Source organism: Acanthopagrus latus, chromosome 8, assembly GCF_904848185.1.
Source record: "Acanthopagrus latus isolate v.2019 chromosome 8, fAcaLat1.1, whole genome shotgun sequence".
Lineage (NCBI taxonomy): Eukaryota > Metazoa > Chordata > Actinopteri > Spariformes > Sparidae > Acanthopagrus > Acanthopagrus latus.
Genome location: NC_051046.1, coordinates 17950224 through 17967817, shown reverse-complemented (window position 1 = coordinate 17967817; position 17594 = coordinate 17950224). Strand labels below are relative to the sequence as shown.

The 17594-nt window shown below is 41.8% G+C and overlaps 1 protein-coding gene across 13 annotated transcripts in view; it reads right to left on the bottom strand.

The window, feature by feature from the left end:
* LOC119024291 (unconventional myosin-IXAa-like) overlaps nt 1–17594 on the bottom strand; it is a 143893-nt gene that overhangs the window by 3620 nt on the left and 122679 nt on the right. For 6 of the 13 annotated variants that reach the window (XM_037106924.1, XM_037106912.1, XM_037106914.1 and 3 more), the window contains 22 exons: nt 17120–17242; nt 16890–17039; nt 15011–15312; nt 12733–13896; nt 11590–11674; nt 10811–11014; nt 9276–9373; nt 8907–9010; nt 8555–8778; nt 7635–7751; nt 7322–7510; nt 6974–7021; nt 6776–6887; nt 5841–5902; nt 5198–5390; nt 4898–5026; nt 4673–4778; nt 4248–4379; nt 3987–4110; nt 2291–2344; nt 927–947; nt 351–592 (listed from right to left, as the gene is read on the bottom strand). In XM_037106924.1, coding sequence (XP_036962819.1) covers nt 351–592; nt 927–947; nt 2291–2344; nt 3987–4110; nt 4248–4379; nt 4673–4778; nt 4898–5026; nt 5198–5390; nt 5841–5902; nt 6776–6887; nt 6974–7021; nt 7322–7510; nt 7635–7751; nt 8555–8778; nt 8907–9010; nt 9276–9373; nt 10811–11014; nt 11590–11674; nt 12733–13896; nt 15011–15312; nt 16890–17039; nt 17120–17242 — 3983 coding nt within the window. The remainder of the gene's footprint in view (nt 1–350; nt 593–926; nt 948–2290; nt 2345–3986; nt 4111–4247; nt 4380–4672; nt 4779–4897; nt 5027–5197; nt 5391–5840; nt 5903–6775; nt 6888–6973; nt 7022–7321; nt 7511–7634; nt 7752–8554; nt 8779–8906; nt 9011–9275; nt 9374–10810; nt 11015–11589; nt 11675–12732; nt 13897–15010; nt 15313–16889; nt 17040–17119; nt 17243–17594) is intronic. The other 7 variants (XM_037106922.1, XM_037106925.1, XM_037106915.1 and 4 more) reach the window with 6 other exon arrangements.

Genomic DNA, 17594 nt, shown 5'->3' with positions numbered 1-17594 from the left:
AGGGTCAAAGTGATTTTGTCCTGATAAGAGATGTGACATTTTTTGTATTTGCGTGTCCTCACTGAGTATTTTCTACATGAATCGGCTGATTGTTTGGTTTGTGAAATTTCAGTAAATAGTGAGCAATGCCATCACAATTACCCAGATCCTAAAGTGACACTTGGACAGTGCTTGTTTTGTCCAAACAATAGTTCAAAGCTCAAATTTATTGAAAAGAAACTATAATCAAGAGCAGTAAATCTTGACATTTGTGAAAGAGTACTGAAACGATAATTAAAAGATAAGCTTGTGTGCACACTTTAACACAAATCAAACAAAACACTTCCAATGTCATCAGGGAGAGATCATACTTCTCTTTCTGCAGACTCTCGATCTGCTCGGTGAGGATTCGCTCCTCCTGCTGCATCGCCAGCTGCTGCTGCTCGTTCAGCCCGACCTCTGCAGCATCCTCTGCTCCTCCTCCTCCTCCTCCTCCTCCTCCTCCTCCACCATCTCCACCTGCCGCACTCTCTCCATCCACCACAGGGGGCACCTTAGGGCTGAGAGGAGGCGAGGGCGTGTGGCCGCTGCTTTGCCGAACTCGACTTTTGCTCTGCAAGTTCATACAGAAAAATCACATAGCAGGAGAGTGTGTCAGAGGAGGCGGACCAGTTCTGATCATCTGTTCTTTTTGTTGACAGTGACGTGATGGCGGACACAGACAGCGAACTCGCCATAGACACGGTTAAATGGTTTGACCACATACAGACTATGCAGAGGATGTGTTGACCACAGTTCACAACAGCACCGCTGGGAGACTACGACTGCTGCTCGACACACACACGCATACGAACAAACACTACTTTTGCCATACGCACACACACACACACACACACACACACACACACACACACACACACACACACACACACACACACAAGCATTACCTTAAGTTTAGCTGTGTTAGGCTGCATGTTAATCAGTTGTGAAGCAAAAACAGAAAGCAAAGAGCAGTCAGTGGAGCTAACAGTCAGAGGGCTGCTGACTCAGAGCTAACGACAAACATAATCTTACTTACTGTACTTACACTGGATTTACATTGAATCTCTACAAAATATACAGTACTTGCCTACTTTGGCTAATTTTTCAGAAACATGAAAAAATAACCATCATTTGTTCTATGGAAACAGTAACACTAGCATGTTAGCAGTGTTTCTACATTAGATCGAATGCCACTAGACACAAGCTAGTTTGTTAGCTTAGCTAGCTTTCAACAGTAACTCAAGAGACACAATACAAAGCAACAGCATTATGATGGAAATAAAGACAACTCACTTTACACAAACAAGAAAGACACATTATTAGCCATATTTAAAAAGTGATTAAGAGTAAGCTTGTATCAATGAAACAACGTTAGCAGCATCTATATAGATTAGCTTCAAAACATGTGACAGGTGATGCTAACTTGAGTCTTTAAGAACAAGTTATTTAATCAGAATTAACTTTAATTAAATTTATACAATGCTTAGTTTACAATCATCAATGATCTAGCAAACATTAGCCAACTATCACCCTGAATAACTGACATTAACTGATAGCTACAGCTAGCTGAGATCAGCTGTTAAAAGTCCATCTCTTCAGATGGCTCACAAGCAGAACTCTGACAAAGAAAATCTAAAGTTTAAAGTCTCAGATTTGTTGTAATGTGAATAACTAAATAACTGAATAACTTCTATAACTACTGAATGATAACTTATTCAATCGTTCTTTAAAAACAAATAATTATAGCACATTTTTGAAAATATAAAAAATTCTTTATATGCCTGAAGTAATTAGTCTCAGTGCTATGTGCTATTTATAGTCATATTGTAGTGTATATATATATATATATATATATATATATATATATATATATATATATATATATATATATATATATTTATATTTATTTATTAAGACCCTAAGAAATAAAACCGATTGAAGTAACGATTTAATCCAAGCAGGTATAACCTTGAAATATATGCACAATTGTAACAAAATGAATATAGAAGTATCACACTGTTCTCAGAGTAAAAAGATAATCTTCAAACTCTTTCTTTTCCAGTCGGTTCAGGTAACAACACTGGAACAAAACAGTAACAAATAGACAAACAGAATACTAAAAGAGTAAAAAGAGAACTACCTTACAGACAAAGACTACTATGACTGGAGGTGTGACAGACAGTATGAGTGGACAGATCATATATAGACTGATGGACAGGACAGGACTGGTGGTGGGCGGTGGCACATGGAGTGGCAGGGGCATACATACCGGGGTGGCAGTGCGGGTTATGCTCATAAACCTAACAGCAATTAGTACAGGTTTCTGGAAGGAGGGGTGGGGGGAGGGAGGAAGGAAGGACAGGTTAGGGTTAAGGAGTGATGATGGTAATCAAGTTAGCATGGATCTGCTGATTCACTGCTCAAAAGGTGTCATTTAGGTTAAATCTGAGCTAAAAACACCACTTTTTAACCTTATTTAGCCAAGTTTTAACCAAGAGGAAGACATCTTTTGAGCTGCAAATCATTAAATCCATGTTCAGTGGGAAAGTACTGATACAGTTGATTGATAGAGGAGTTCTGGAGAATTGGGAATGATGAACAAGTTGGCACCATCTTTCAGATTAGTGTTTGCGATGAAGAAATCTTTCTCATCCTGATCTTCCCAAGGGAGCACGACAATTTAACTCCCTATTAAAATGTAATCATAGGAAGAAACATTATACAATATACTTAGATTAGTAAGTATTTGCATCTATAATGGGAAGTTGGATTTATTCTATATAGCTCACATTTGATGTGAAAAAAAGCTGAAGCAGGTAAATAACCATGTTTAATAGAGCTGATTTTACTGTACTATAGTGTATGTATATATTTCTGTTGTACTGTTGGGAGATATATATGTTTGAAGTTATGCTTACTTTTCCTATTTACCTGTGAATTAAATATAATGATTTAAATAACTAATATAGCAACATTACCAGTTACTGATGGATTATACTTGCAGTTGGCAAGTATAGCCCCAAGCTGCTTTTCACTCTTTACACTGTCTGTTTCATTGTTTATATGGCTGTTGTTTTTCCCTAAATGAAAGGAGGACTTTGGGAGATTCTGAGAATTAGTAGATAAAAGTGGGAACTAGGGGTGTCACAATATCATATTTTCACCACATGATTGTCTTGGCCAAACAAATTCATGATAACAATATTGTCATGATATTATCTATATATCGCAAAAAAAACCCCACAGTCAAGCTGAATGTATTTTTTAACTTTGTTTACTCTGTGTTTTGTCTCTTTTTTGGCAAATAATTCAAACTCAATATAAAAGTGTGGGGAAATGGAGAAAGAGACTGTAACCATTACTGTAAGACAGGATACAAAAAGAGCAATTTCACTTAATGACTAATAAAAAGGGCAATGAAATAAACTCATTAACATACAAAAGATCTACAATATCATCATATATTATTGATACAATATCAATATTACCTTTCTCAATATCACGGTTATCATCATTATCAATATATCGTGACACCCTTGGTTGGAACATGAATTAATACTGGAGAGGTATTAGTCAACATAGTTAGAAACGTATTTGCACGTGTGTAGCAAACACATTTTTATACAAGATAACGCGCTAAAAATTGATTTAAGTTAAAAGTAGTTGACTGTGTGCTGCTGGGAGAATTTTAACGTCTGCTTTTTGTTCGTGTTACAAAAACAGAGCAAAATCTGTTGATGAAAGATGTCGAGAAAACAGAGGGAAATGAACTCCTGCCATGGTTGTGATAGAACCATGCCAGCTGCTCATGGAGCTGAAAAAACTGTTGTGTCACCATTTAAATGATGAGTGAGAGGAACAGGCAGAAAAATGTCCATGTGATTGTTGGGTATTACTGCACCGACACCTTCAGCATCATGATTAAAGCTACCTGGCCTAGAGGGCTGACTGAAGTCTTATCTTACCATGGACTTCCTGATGTGGGTCAGTCTGCTCTTGGCTTTGTTTTCTGCAAACTCCAGACTGCTGATGTCCTTCAGACGAGCTCTGTACTTGCCCATCTGCTCATTGATGATCAGCTCCACACATCTACGGGGGAAGAGATCAGAATAAAAATGAATTAAATGTGAGCAGAACAAAGGATTGACTTGTTCGGTACATTATTCTGAGAGTTAAAGAGTTCATCTGGGGAACTACAGAGGTGAGCTAAAGGCTGGTGGACATACGCGGTGGTCTTGCTAATGTCTTGGACACTCTGCAGTGGGTCGATGGTGTCAGGACAGCGAAGGATGCAGGGAGCAAACACGATAGCGAGGGCGTTGGCTGACATCCTGTTAGTCTCCTCCTGCAGGGCGATCCTGAAACAAACCACAGCGAAATCCAGTGAATCTTGATGTCGATCCTCACAGAGTTTGACAACCCATTCCCACCAAACACACCGGACAGGGTGGCATGAGAATCCAGAGTGTTTGATAATTGGAGAAAAAAATCAGAGAAAAACAAAGAGAATCTGAAACCTCTGCTTCAAATATTAAACTGCACAGCCACTCTGCTCACAGGCAAAAACAATATTCAGATCTCATTTCAAAAACCCGTTTTCAGTCACGCCTGAGGCTGTACAGCTGATGTTGATTATTATCTCATCACCCACCTGACCAGATGGAAGATGAGGCGCTCCAGTGTGCTCAGGTGTGTCCTGCTGAGCTGGTCGATCACCGAATACACCCCTCGTATCACCTCCCGCTTGTCTGGCTGACCTGAGAAGAAAAACAAGCGCACGCCATCAGACCGAGAAAACATTTCACCTCCTGAAACTGACTCTCAGCTGGAGGAGTCTCTGAACTGGAGTCACTGTGGGAGCTAATTATGAGCTTACCCATGGCCCTGAGGAACTCCTCGTACAGTTCAAAGGTCATGAGAGGGCTGGGCAGGTCACGGAGCCACTGTTTGAGAACACTGGCAATGACGTGGATGTTGTAATCATCCAGGTTCACACTGTTCACATCTGGAACAGAAAGACACGTTCAGGTAGACCAACTTTCATTAAGGTTTCTTTTTTTGTGATAAAGTAGAAGACGAAGAGAAAGAAGAAGAAAAAAAAGAAGAAGAATCTAGGCTCACACAGAGATGAAGAACACTTCCTGTTTTCATATCTGTGGGGTCAGATCAGCCTCACCTGTGTCCAGGCCCTGGCGGAGTTCTTTGATCTTATTGGTGGAGCCCGACTTCCTGTAGATCCCCTCTGTGTAGAGGCCGTGCATCTCAATGTAGTTGATGAGTTTCTCCACCAGCTGAGGCACCGTCCGCTCCTCACTGGTCAGACGGGACAACTCCACACCAAACTGCCGAGACGACAGCTCCGGATCGTACTGTTGTACAGAAACATAAACACAGAAACATTAAATTGAGCCTGCTGTACTGCACGGAACTTTTCCTGCGCTTGCTTTTGTTGAAAGTCATGAAGATAAAGACACAGTAGGCGCTAACATATTAACCACAATTATCTACTGGTTACACCAGAGCCAGCAGGCATGTAGCAGCAGAACCTCTGAGTAGATTTAATCAAGCAAATGTGTGTTTTCTTTCAACAAGATTATTTCTGTAATTCCACTTTAAAAAAGGCTTTAAAAATAATTGATAAGAGTAACTAGTACCAATGGATGCCCTAAAGTAGGGAAGTGTTTACGTGTTTTTGTTAAGTTAGTAGCTATTAAAGTTTACATCTAATAGAGAATATCTACAGAGATGTAAAGCCAAAACAAAATCACCCTGGAAAGTGATTATTCTTTCAGAAAACAGACAAAAAAATCTCCTCCTACCTTTTTACTGCACTTGGTGGTCATCTTGGAGCAGCACTTCCTGTGGCAGGCGTAGCGACACACTGTAGAACGACAAAACAGCACAACAAAAATCAGACTGATGGCATTTCTCCTGCCTCAGCAACAACAGCTGTCAAGCTGACAGTCCGTCACAACCCCAAAGACTCGACTGCAGACGTTGAGGCGGCGGTGGTGACGGCAGCAGAGTTTGGATGTGATGTCTGCTGCTCCGTGAGAGTGCAGATGGATCTTGTAACTGGATAGAAGATGGATTTATGAAAGGAGAGGGAGGTTTAATCTAATATTTCTGACACTCAGGGAGGCAGGGCATGAGTGTGAGATTTGTGAGTATGAGTGTAGTGTGTGTGTGTGTTTTTGTGTGTATTAGCGTGTGTGTGAAAGGAGTAGGAGGGGGTGTAATGTACTGTGTGGGTGGAAATAAAAACTACACACATGGGCGTGATAGCCCGTGGGTAAGTGAGTTAGGAGAGCATTAGGAACTGCTGCTGGTGTGTGTATCCATGTGTGTGCGTCATATTGGGCAGACTTGAAGATATCTAAAACCTGCTTTAAAGATGAATTCAAGCATGCAAAAGAAAAATATTTATGCAAAAAAGGAAGAAATAATAGTAATACCCAATGAATACCGAGGTTTATAATATTGAAGTGCCAGCAAGCACCCTGTCTGAAGAGGGTGCACCGGCTCAGCCTCAAGTCGAGGGTGTAAATATTGTCTTTTCAAAAAACTCACATCACTCAGACTTTCTAAATTCACCACTAACTTTCTAATTTGTAACGCCTACAGTGTAATATACTTCAGTCAAACAGGTATTTCTATGACTGTCCCAGAGATTCATTCAACTTTGAATTCCACAGTCAGTCACAGTGTATCTTAGTTAAGTGTGTGTGTGTGTATTCTTATGTCCAGTCCTCACATTTGCAGACGCAGGCTCGGTCCATCATCCAGATGAGGGAGGAGCAGTACTCGCAGTAGGTGGGGATACTGTACTGTGTGGACTTGAAGATGTGGCCGTTGTGCTCTTCAACCTGAAGCGGAGACACCACACAGTTCAGCTCCATTACAACGCAATAAAAAGTTAAACAAGTATTAAATAGGAATTGAATTTACTCACAATGTCAGTTTCCTTCTTCCTCGACTTCTTGCGTTCACGTTTAGGAGCCTAAAGCGAGAGAGAAATGTGTTACCATGTGTGTGTTTTGTGTTGTTCACCGTGTGTGTTTTGTGTTGTTCATCTGAGTGCACAATTAATGAGATCACTGCTTCATCATAAACTTAAGTTTTACATTTTAATTTTAGATCCGCCTTTAAATACAAAACATACTCTGGTCTCCCTTAAAGCCCCACAAAGGTACAACTGACACCAAAGGTCCTGGGAATATGAGGAATTTCACCTTTGTTGTTTTTTACATTTTTTTTTTTAGATTTTTCAATGCCTCTATGCAGTTATTAACTTTCTTACCCTGCCGATTGTGCCCTCCATTGGCTTGTACTCGGTCATAAACTCGTCCAGGAAGACCTTGAAGGTGTTGACCCACACCTTCACTGGTGATTCGCTCCAGTCCCTCTGCTCCTGTCGCATGGATTTCTCCAGGATGTGCTCGAACAGGGCGTAGAGGTCCTTGTAACGGATACTCTTCCCATCATCCATCTGGCAGTGAGAGCAAAGTTAAAGGGAAGGAAATATGTGACAAGAACATCAACTTGACTTTAATGGATAATCACAGGTAAATATCCAACTGCTGCACAGATCTTTAAAAAAAAGGAGGACTCACTGCCAAGGCGGTGGAGTAGGAGTTGAAGATGTTGATCCTGAACTCCTTCAGCGCTTTCTTGAAGACGACATCCACCATTGTGTCCTTCTTGCCGTCTTCAGACTCCAGGTCAGCGATCTGCAAGGATGATTGAGTTTCAAGTAAACAATTTCAAGCAGAAAGTTATTTCCACTTCAAAAGGGGGGCGTAAATGCATCTTCTCTGGTCTGGACGTTTGAGATTATTTCACCACAACACCAGATGGCCACACTTTCAATAATAAAGTGCAAGATTTCCAATGAACTGATTCTGTTGTAACATTCAGTGGTTCCCCTCATTCAAAAGATTTTTCCTCACTCATCTCTCCGTTTTGTCTAAACCCACGGTATTAATTTGTCAATACAGAAGAGGCGGAAGGGAATTTTGGTTTTGAAGATTTAAAGATTACATTTTTTTAAACATGAATCTGCACTGCCTCTTGCCAGAAGTATTCTACAGTTTCTACAGTTAGGCAGGACCATCTACAGACTTCACTGTAAATGGATACATTTCTATAAAGTTCTATAAAATAAACAATCCCTCTGGTAACTGATGACGCTGAGGTCTCTGTCTCCGGAGTGAGATGTGGCTGTTTCCTTTCCTAAAATTCACTTTCCGATGCTGTGAGCTCGACACAAAATATCAGTCTCAAATATCATAGAGAGACGTGTCCATGTGTTTTGACATGTCTCTCTACGATTTTTGAGGCTGATATTTTGTGTCGAGCTCACAGCATCAGAAAGTGAATTTTAGTTTTTGCTTTAGCAAAAGAGCTGTTCCTTTTAAACTTTGTATTTTGAAGCCGGGGTTTAAGGTAATATAACGCCCTCGTGTAACGACAGCAGGTCGAGTAAAATTGTTATTGTTTATTGTGTACATGTCTGTGAAGGTAGCTCTCTCACCTTCTTCATGAGGAAGTCGTTCATGCTGCGGTAGTCGTGCGTGGAGGTCAGGATGTGCAGCGCGTCGTTTTGCCACTGGGCGGGTTCCAGAGCGATGCTGCTGATCTTCACACTGCGACGCCTCCTCATCTTCGGCGACAGCTCCTTGTTCTCCTTACTGTCCCTGACCACCCGAGAGGAGGCTGCCTCCAAGTCTGGACTGTGAGGTGGAGAAGGGCCCTCTGCTATGCGGCAGGTAGAGAGAGGGTGGATCAAAACAAAATGTAAGAGTGAAGGTACTTAAGTCTGTATAGAATCTTTATAAAACCTTTTTTTAACCTATTTAATATGTTTTTTGTGTTGTTTATTTTACCATGCGTGTCTCCAGCCTCGCTCATGCTGGTCTGCTTCTCTCTTGACAGTTTTTTCTCGCCGTGCTTCGTCTTACTCCAGAATTTCATCTTTCCCCTCATCCGGCTAAACCACAAACACAATTGAGTCATTTAAGATCAACAAATTTTAACATACACCAATTTCCACCAAAAGAACCAGGAGGAAATGTCTGATTAGAAACAATGAATTAAAACGTATCGATTATAAAGGTGAAAATTTCCTTTTCAAACTGGCACATTTCGCCTCAAACATTAAACAAACATTTTCTCGACTACAGCTCTGTAGAAGTTGATGCAAGTTATCAGAAGCAGGAATGTTTTTTGGTAAATAGTCTCTGTAGAGGTCTTACCTTCCGTCGTGACTGGAGGTCTTCCTGAGAACCTCCACCTTGCCCAGGTCTCCTGACGACATGGTCTTGTGGATCTTCTTCTGGTCTTTGTGAGATGCCTGGAGAGCAGAGAACAACAACTGGATGAGAACATTTAAAAAAAATTGTTTTTATTTCAGTGGATGGTTTATAGGTTTAAAACTGGTCCAACATGTGGTGGTTTGCTGTATGACACAGTTTGGCTCGCCTGTGTTTAAAATAAGGAACCTTGAAGTCAGAAATAGCATGTTATGGGGGAACATGTTTATACAATTTGCTGTACATCATGGAGTATACAATAAATAATTCCACATTATGGCAGTAAAAGTTTGTAGTATTTTGTTTATGACCGTAATAATTGCACTGATATTCTAACTCGATGTGAAATCAACAGCTATGTCGATGTTGAGATACTGAGAGAGAAACAGAAGTCATGCTCTGAAGATCCTGTTAGAAAACGGCGTTGTTAGTGAGAAGTTATTTGCTCGAGATTTCGACGATTCCAGCATGCAGGAGCAGCGGTCGGCGTGCAGTGCGACGCGAGGTGCGATGTCGTGTTGTTGTTGAAGCAACTCATAAATATATGAGTGGGGAAGATCTTCAGTCTGTCCTCACTGTGATAAGCTCTGCTCACCGAAGAAGAAGTAGATGCAGGGATACCTTAATGCACTGGCATTTTGAGTTTTAACCTTTGATTTTTCCTTCAAGACAGCTGACACACTGTGAAAAAAATGTATAATTTGCCCTCCTTTATATCTTAAACACTTACAAAAAAGAAACTGGCTTCACATAACAAACACCTCTTATTTTTAACTAGTGCTGCAAGTCAATTATTCAATAACTTGGCCAGCAGAAAATTAGTTGCCAACAGTTTCAACAGTAGATTTACAATGTCGGATATTAATCCATCAAAAATGCAAAACACACTGTTTCCAGCTTTTCAGAAGTGATGGGCTTGCTGCCTTTTAAGTTTTATAGAATTATAAATGGGAATCTTTATGTTTTCTGCTGTTGTTTGGACAAACAAGCCTTATGAAGAAGTTTTACAAGTTATTTTCACATCTTCTATTGAATGATTACGAAAAAAAGGATAAATAATAAAAACACTTGTTTATTGCACAACTGTGAGGCAACACAGCGTGCGTTTACTGAAGGAAAACATCGGAGATAAAACATCAAAATGTTGACATATCCCTTGATAGAGAGAAATACTCTTGTGAGACGAAAAGGAGAGAAGTCGCAAAGTGACAGCTAAGATGACTCAGCTCGGGCTGAAACCAGCAGCCAGCAGAGTGCCGTGCAGGAACAGTCGCCTCCGACAGCGACGTTCCGGTTGAGTGAAACAGACTGTAGTCAGACAGTCTCAAAGAAGTGAACAGTACGACCAAAGTGTGGTTAGCAGTGTTAAAAGGCTCATCCCCTGCCGCTTGGCCACATCCACCTGAGAAGAGGGTGGAGGGGGATGCAGCCAGAGGTTGCTTGGAGGTCATGGGACCTCTGGAGATCCGGTATTTTACCATCTCGGAGTCACTGTGACAGTCCGCCTCTGGGTGGACGCATGAGGAAGACAGGGAGGGGGGCAGCGTGTGGGAATGGGCGGGGATGTAGTATTCATCATCGTCGTCCGACTGGGTTGCCCCCTCGGAGTTACAGCGGGTGAGGAAATCGGAGCGCGTCCGGGACATTCTCGCTTTCTTTTTTGGGCCGGGGCGGCCCACCTGCTTCCAGGCAACCACAGGAACAACAGGTCAGCTGCTAGTGTGTGTTCGTACTGTATATGTGTTAATGTAGGGAGCAAACCTTCGCAAAGATAACGAAAAGAAGCTACAGATACTCAATTCAATGAAATTTGCAATTAAATTTCTGTATACATGTGTGAATATATATTTTTAACGACTGATAGTGAATTTCAGAAAACTTCAATTTGTGAATAAATGGCTAATCTTTAGCACTGGGAGGCTTCAAGGGCCCAAACAGAATCTCTGGTGACTAAATCCCTTTTTATTTAAACAAAGTGTTCCGTTATGGATTTCTACAGGTTTATTTTCATATCTACCCACTGCACATCATAGCTATAGGTGATCTTTGTCCTGAATAAATCTGTAATGTAAATGTCTAGGCTCACATGATTTATGTAAGATTGTTATGTATATTTGTAAGCACAATAAAAGATGTTTGGTCAAAAATCCCTGTATGTATGAGGCTAATTAAAGTGAATATGAGTCTGAGGGTTTACCAGACTATTTCAGCAGATGGTATGTATTATAATTAGTCTTTGTGGGTGTCCGCGACATACCTCTCTGTTTCTGGATCCAGCAGATTTGGAGTCGTCTCTAAACATGGCCAGAGATCGTTCCTGGTTCACCAAATCCTTATCTGACCTGCAACACAAAAAACAGACATTACAAAAAAGTTAAAAACCTCGAATCTCGAAAGCATCACTGTTATAACTAAGTGCTGTTATACCATGGTCTGGGGGAATACTTGATTCTGATTGGCTGCAGGTTGTCCATTAACCCCTGATATATGGACACCTACTAAGTAGTTCCAGTCAAATGGTCTGTTAACTGCTCTAAATTAATGCGCTAGCTGGCCTATCCACATGAAAAAAAAAATCTGAGTATTTTATTTCCAACACTGAGTGCAGTATATTTTGATTGTAAAACTTATTTTATTTTCTTTGGCAAGTGACCATGGTATAAGCGGGATAATGCTCTTCGCGGTGTCCATAATCAGATATAATGGACGACGCAGAAGCCTAAGAACCGTCCAATGCCTCGTCCATTAATTCCTGATTATGGACACCTCGTCAGGTATTATCCCTTACTTAAACTGTACAGGCACAAGTATGTAGTTTATACACATGCCACAAGGTTACTTTGCAAGGCCTGTCCCTGGATGGGCCTGTACAACAATCATAAATGCATATATTATAATAAGCGTAATAATAAATACATACATTCAGAACACAAACCTCAGAACTCAACAGAAATACAGACAGAAGAACAATTAGAATACAGTAAAACCTCATAAAGCAAGAAGCAACAGATCATTCATGGTTACATGTGTGATCCCTCTTCAAAATACGGTTTCAATTTGAGTTTAAAATGATCCAGATCACAATCTATTTTGAGTTCTACAGGTAAGGAATTCCTCATCTTGATCCCCTGAACAGAAAAGCAGTTTTTCCATATGAAGAATAAATTCCCCATTGGATGCTTCATACGGTGCTGAGCCCAAATCTGAGGAGCCTCATTATTCAGACATGTATAGTGGAGTCGAGCAGTACCGACTGTTGTAAATGATCAAATGATGACATACATTATGATAAAAATCTTTCCGTGTAGAAGTCATTTGTTGTGAGGGAATTGGATTGGGGTTTTACAGAACTTCTCCTCTAACACTGCTGTAATATCCTTCGGTTTAATGGGCAACTTACTTGGAGAAGGGCAGCTTGCGTCTGGGTGGAGAGAACACACTGTTGGAGGGTTTCTCCACCATGTTCACTATCACAGTCTGGCCTGAGCTCTTCTTCTGGGCTTTTGGAGGTTTGGTGTCCAGGACCGGGCTGGGAGCTTCCTGCGCAGGCAGGACCGCCTTCCTCTGCTGCTGACTGGGGACAACAGCGGGAACAATGTCCTTTGGCTCAAGGACAATCTGGATGTCCACCTCTGAGGAGGAAATCCCGGGTAGTTCTGGGCTTGACCCATGGGTAGATTGGTCGACTCTAAACGCATCTCTCTTGGCCTGAGTATCAGTCCCATGAGGCTGCACAGCCTTGGGTGCAACCTCCAAGCCTGCAATGGGAGTCGATTGGAAAACAGTTGATGCTGCCTCTGTTTCCGGAGCTCTTTCTAGGGTTTGGGCTGCCAGCAGCTCCCCCTCCTCCACAGGGCTCTCCTTCTGCATACTGATCAACACCACTACGGGCCGTCGAGACGTCGACTCTCTTCTCTCTTTGTAAGATCTGCTGGGGCTTTCAAATTTTGGTTCATGAACAGGACTTTGGTCGGAAGCAATATAAAATGTTGCCCTCGGTCCGTCCACCTTGTTAATCGGCTCCATCACAGGCTTCTCATTATAGTTTGAATCCCTCAGCCCCTCATGCAGTGGAACATCTGGCTCTTGAGGTGCAGATGAGCCTTCGGTCTCCATGTCCTCCACACTGAGCAGCTCAAAACTTCCGTGACTAGCTGGAGATCCCCGAGGCGAATGTCTATGATGGTCTTCCAGCTGGCAGGTGCTGCTGTCTGGGGCCAAGTCTTCTTGAGGAGGACCTCCCATGCTGGTGGTTCGGACCTTGAGGAGTTCTAAGCTGAACTGAGCCTGCTCCAGCTCTCTCATCCGTCTGCTCTCTCGTTTGGACCGGTTCCTGTGACTCGTCTCGTCTATGCTCCTGCTTCGCTCTGATTCATCCTCTTTTTCCGTCTCTCCCGCATCTAACGGGACAGCCTGCGAGTCTTCAGAAAGTTCTCCGCAGACATCCTGGATGAATCCCTCCTGTCCTGATGAGGGGAGGTCCTCCATGGTTCCTGCATCCGTCTCTGCCGGTGAACCCTGTTGTGTACTGAGTCTTTCATGCTGCTCCTTCACTTCACTGAATCTAAAGAGATTACCAATGAAAAATACAAAATGTGTGATTAACAACTATCTCCACAGAAAGCGGAACAAAATATCCTTTTATAACAACATGTTTTGTAATAAGTTCTATATGGTATCGCAGTGTTTTTATACCTGCAATACAGTCTTTTGGACACTTGAGGGCAGCAGAAACAACTAAGCATGACATTAACATCTTTTCCCATTTTAAATCGATTCGGCAAACACTTCATTCTTTTCACATCAGGATAGAGAGTGAAATAGCATTCACTTTGAGTCATGTTTTTGGCCTGATGATGAAATCTGATGAAAGTTCAATATTCACTCTCTTTAAGCTCTGATATTAGTCTCTACTAACTCCTGAGGGAAATATATGGCTCTTTATTGGCTAAGTGCTACGCTCTGTTCACCAGCTTATTGCTAACATGTCTGACTCTTTAGCTGCTAAATGCTACTCTATGATCGCCAGTTGTTCACTGCGTCAGCTGTTTGGTACAGTGGGTTCTTAGAGCTTTGTCACTGAAAATAGTTGCCTGCTGAAACTGGAATTGATGCATTGTGAATTAGAATCAAAACCAGTTTTGAGGAAAACCAAAACGATAAGCTGAAAGAAGCTAAAATAGAGCTAAGCAGAACTGCAGTCAGAATGAGATAAGATCGATCAAAGCTGCAAAAAGATGCTCATCATAATATTCCTTCTGTCTCAAGGAAGCTCAGATAATGATTCCAGAAATGAAAAATAAAAAAGATGTGTGCCCCTTAAAGTTAATAATAAAATGAATTAAACTACAGTTGTGGTTAAATTACAGTGTTTGCACGGTAATATTTTAAGTAGGAAAGTCAAAATTACAACCAGATGCTTGTATTGCTGTTGTTATTTTGTACTGTGATCCAAGTCCTTTTCTGAAATGTAATCCCCCGGGGTAAACTGGGTTACACTAAAATCAATCTGATTTCCATGCATTATAATAAACTTATGTTTTTGCCTTTTGAAGTTAATTTGAAATTAAGCCACAAGAAGCCTTAGTGACTCATGATCTTGTCAAACTTCCCACCACACGCACACATACACACACACACACAAACACACACACTCATGTTTTAAATCCTTCATTCACCTGAGTCGAGCCAGGTATCCTCTGCCCACCGCCTGCAGCCGCGTCACGCTCCTGTACGTCTGACAGTAACGGTTCCTCTCCCTGAATCCTCTCCAGGCTGTCTGAACCGTCAAAGCTGCTAAAGATCTGCGGTGACAGCAGTGTCTCCAGCTCCTCTGAATGACGATGGCAGAGTCCTTCCACTGCAGGAACCTCCTGCGCTCCCTGTAGCTCCTCCAGGCCGCCTGCAGACACAGCGCCGCCTCCTCCTCGTCATGTGAGTTGATGGTGGAGTCTTTGAGGAGGCAGCGTCGCCACCATCGCTGCAGGAAAACAAAAAAGGAAACATACTTTTCACAACACTGAGAGTGTTACCCTGAAACCTTCTTCAGGTGACGGCCAAATAACGAAGTGAAGCTTGTGGAATTTGATATTTATGTTATTCATGGCATGCTGCAGTATGACTGACTTATCTGGCACCTGCATCTGGAAGACATCACTGAAATTTTTGACTGATTCGAACAGGCTGAAACTCCTCACGTTATTTTGATTAGACCCTGGAATAACTCTCATTCTTTCTGTTTAAAACATGTATTGAATGTCAGATTGTACTCTTGCCACATGCAAACAGAAACTTTATCAGCACGCTACTGAAAAATGGCTAACTTTGCTAATTAACATCGACATTTCAGATAACCTTTCTCCATCTTAAAATAACAATTACCAAACCTAGAATAGATCGGAGGACAAAATGCAGTTTGCAGTATACATTCATGCTTTATTATTCTTCTCATAGACGTTATCTGTGCTTCATTGGCTCCTGCTCAGTGTTTCACTGTCTCTGGGTTTGTTTTCTTTCAGCCTGACAAAGATTTGGACAGCTCCCCTCTGAGGGCTATTCCAGTGAAAACATACCGCCTGAATGCAGTGTTTTCTCCCTCCGTCAATCCTCTTACTGTTTGCTTTCTTTCGTTCTCTCTCTCCTTCTGTCTCTCTGTCTTTCCTCAGACAGATGTAACTGTACGGGTCTACAATCTGACAACATATCTGCTCTTATCCTCCTCAGAATCACTGATTCAAGTCCCTTCTTCAGATTTACAAGCTTGACTTTAAATAGCTCTGATATAAATACTCAAATATTCAGGTGGGAAAATAAAATCTTTCTTTAATGTTGTTGTTTGAGACATTAATAATCATTCAGTCAGCTACTGTCCCTGAAGAGATACCAGACACAAAACTGAAAAGCAGCGATTTGCTCTCTTTGGGTTGGAAGATTACGGCCTGTTTTCATCTCTGACCCCTTGCATTGTCAATGATGGATGTGGTTGAGTGTAACCACACCCAAAACTGATGGTGCACAGTCGTGGAGTACACATGTACACTGCAGCAAGGTTTGAGGTTAAACCACTGCAGGTCAGCTAAAAACAAGACATTGATGGATGTTAACCAACTGTTTTAGTGATCTCGAAGACTTTAATGGTAGGAATCGTATTTTGGAATGAAAGCCAATCCATCAAGGAGACAGACATTAGAGAGTTAGAGCAATAACAGCCAGATTAATAACTAGAATCTGTCCTAGGGGGCATAAATGTGTATCATCTCTAATGGAGAGTCTATATCTAGAGACGTTTTCCTTGTATATCAAGAGTTAATGCAAAGCTATTAATCACTTAATGTGTAAACAGTCTCAGGCGATGTAGCCTTAATGGACTGTAGAAACTCCTCCAGAAACGTTGGCAGGAAGAAACTCTGCTGGTGCACGACTGTTAAAGTGATTCATGACACACTTACAGCAATAATGTTATGGCTAATCAGAGTATTAAATATTGTTCCAGCTGCATGAGTAAAACCACAGCAACAGGGACGTCCAAGACCTCTTCTTTATACCACGACTTCTCACCTGGATGACACAGGTGGCTCTCCTCATGTCGACGAAGTGCTTCCTCTCCAGCACGGCCCTGAAGCGGCGCTGCAGCGTGACGATTCGCCGCAGGACTTCCTGGTGGAGGGAGGTCTGAAGGCGCTGGCGTTCTGCCTCCCGCAGAAACACCTACATCATGTGGGAAGATTTAAATCAGGGCTGCGGGATGGTACAAAAAAGGGAAACAGACTGATTTCTAGACATCCTACCATTGTGTTGCCCACTTGATACCCAGCAGGTGGCAGGTGGATCCGTCTGAAAAACTCCCTGATGCCCGACTTGGTTGGACTCGTGCCTCGAGGCAGCAGCACAAAAAAGTGACGCACAAAGTCCTGCAACATAATGTCAGAAAAGCAGTTTGGACACAGTGAGGCTTCATGGCAGTTTCTCGTGACGAATAGGATATAATTAATCATCTCATTATATTAGGAGAGCCTGCTCTTCCATTTTCAAAATCAGACACTGGCTATAAAAACAGCTGTGCTCCCATCAGTCTTAAAACTGTGAATCTCAACATCTTGCTATGTTTGTGCAGCAATAGAAAGTAAGATTAGAATCAGAAGCAGCTTTATTGGCCGAGTATGTTGAGACATAAGAAGGATTTGGCTTGTGTTTCTGATGGTTCACAGTGTTCTTACACACAGAGCCAAGACCAACCCTGCAGAATGATTCACATTAACATAC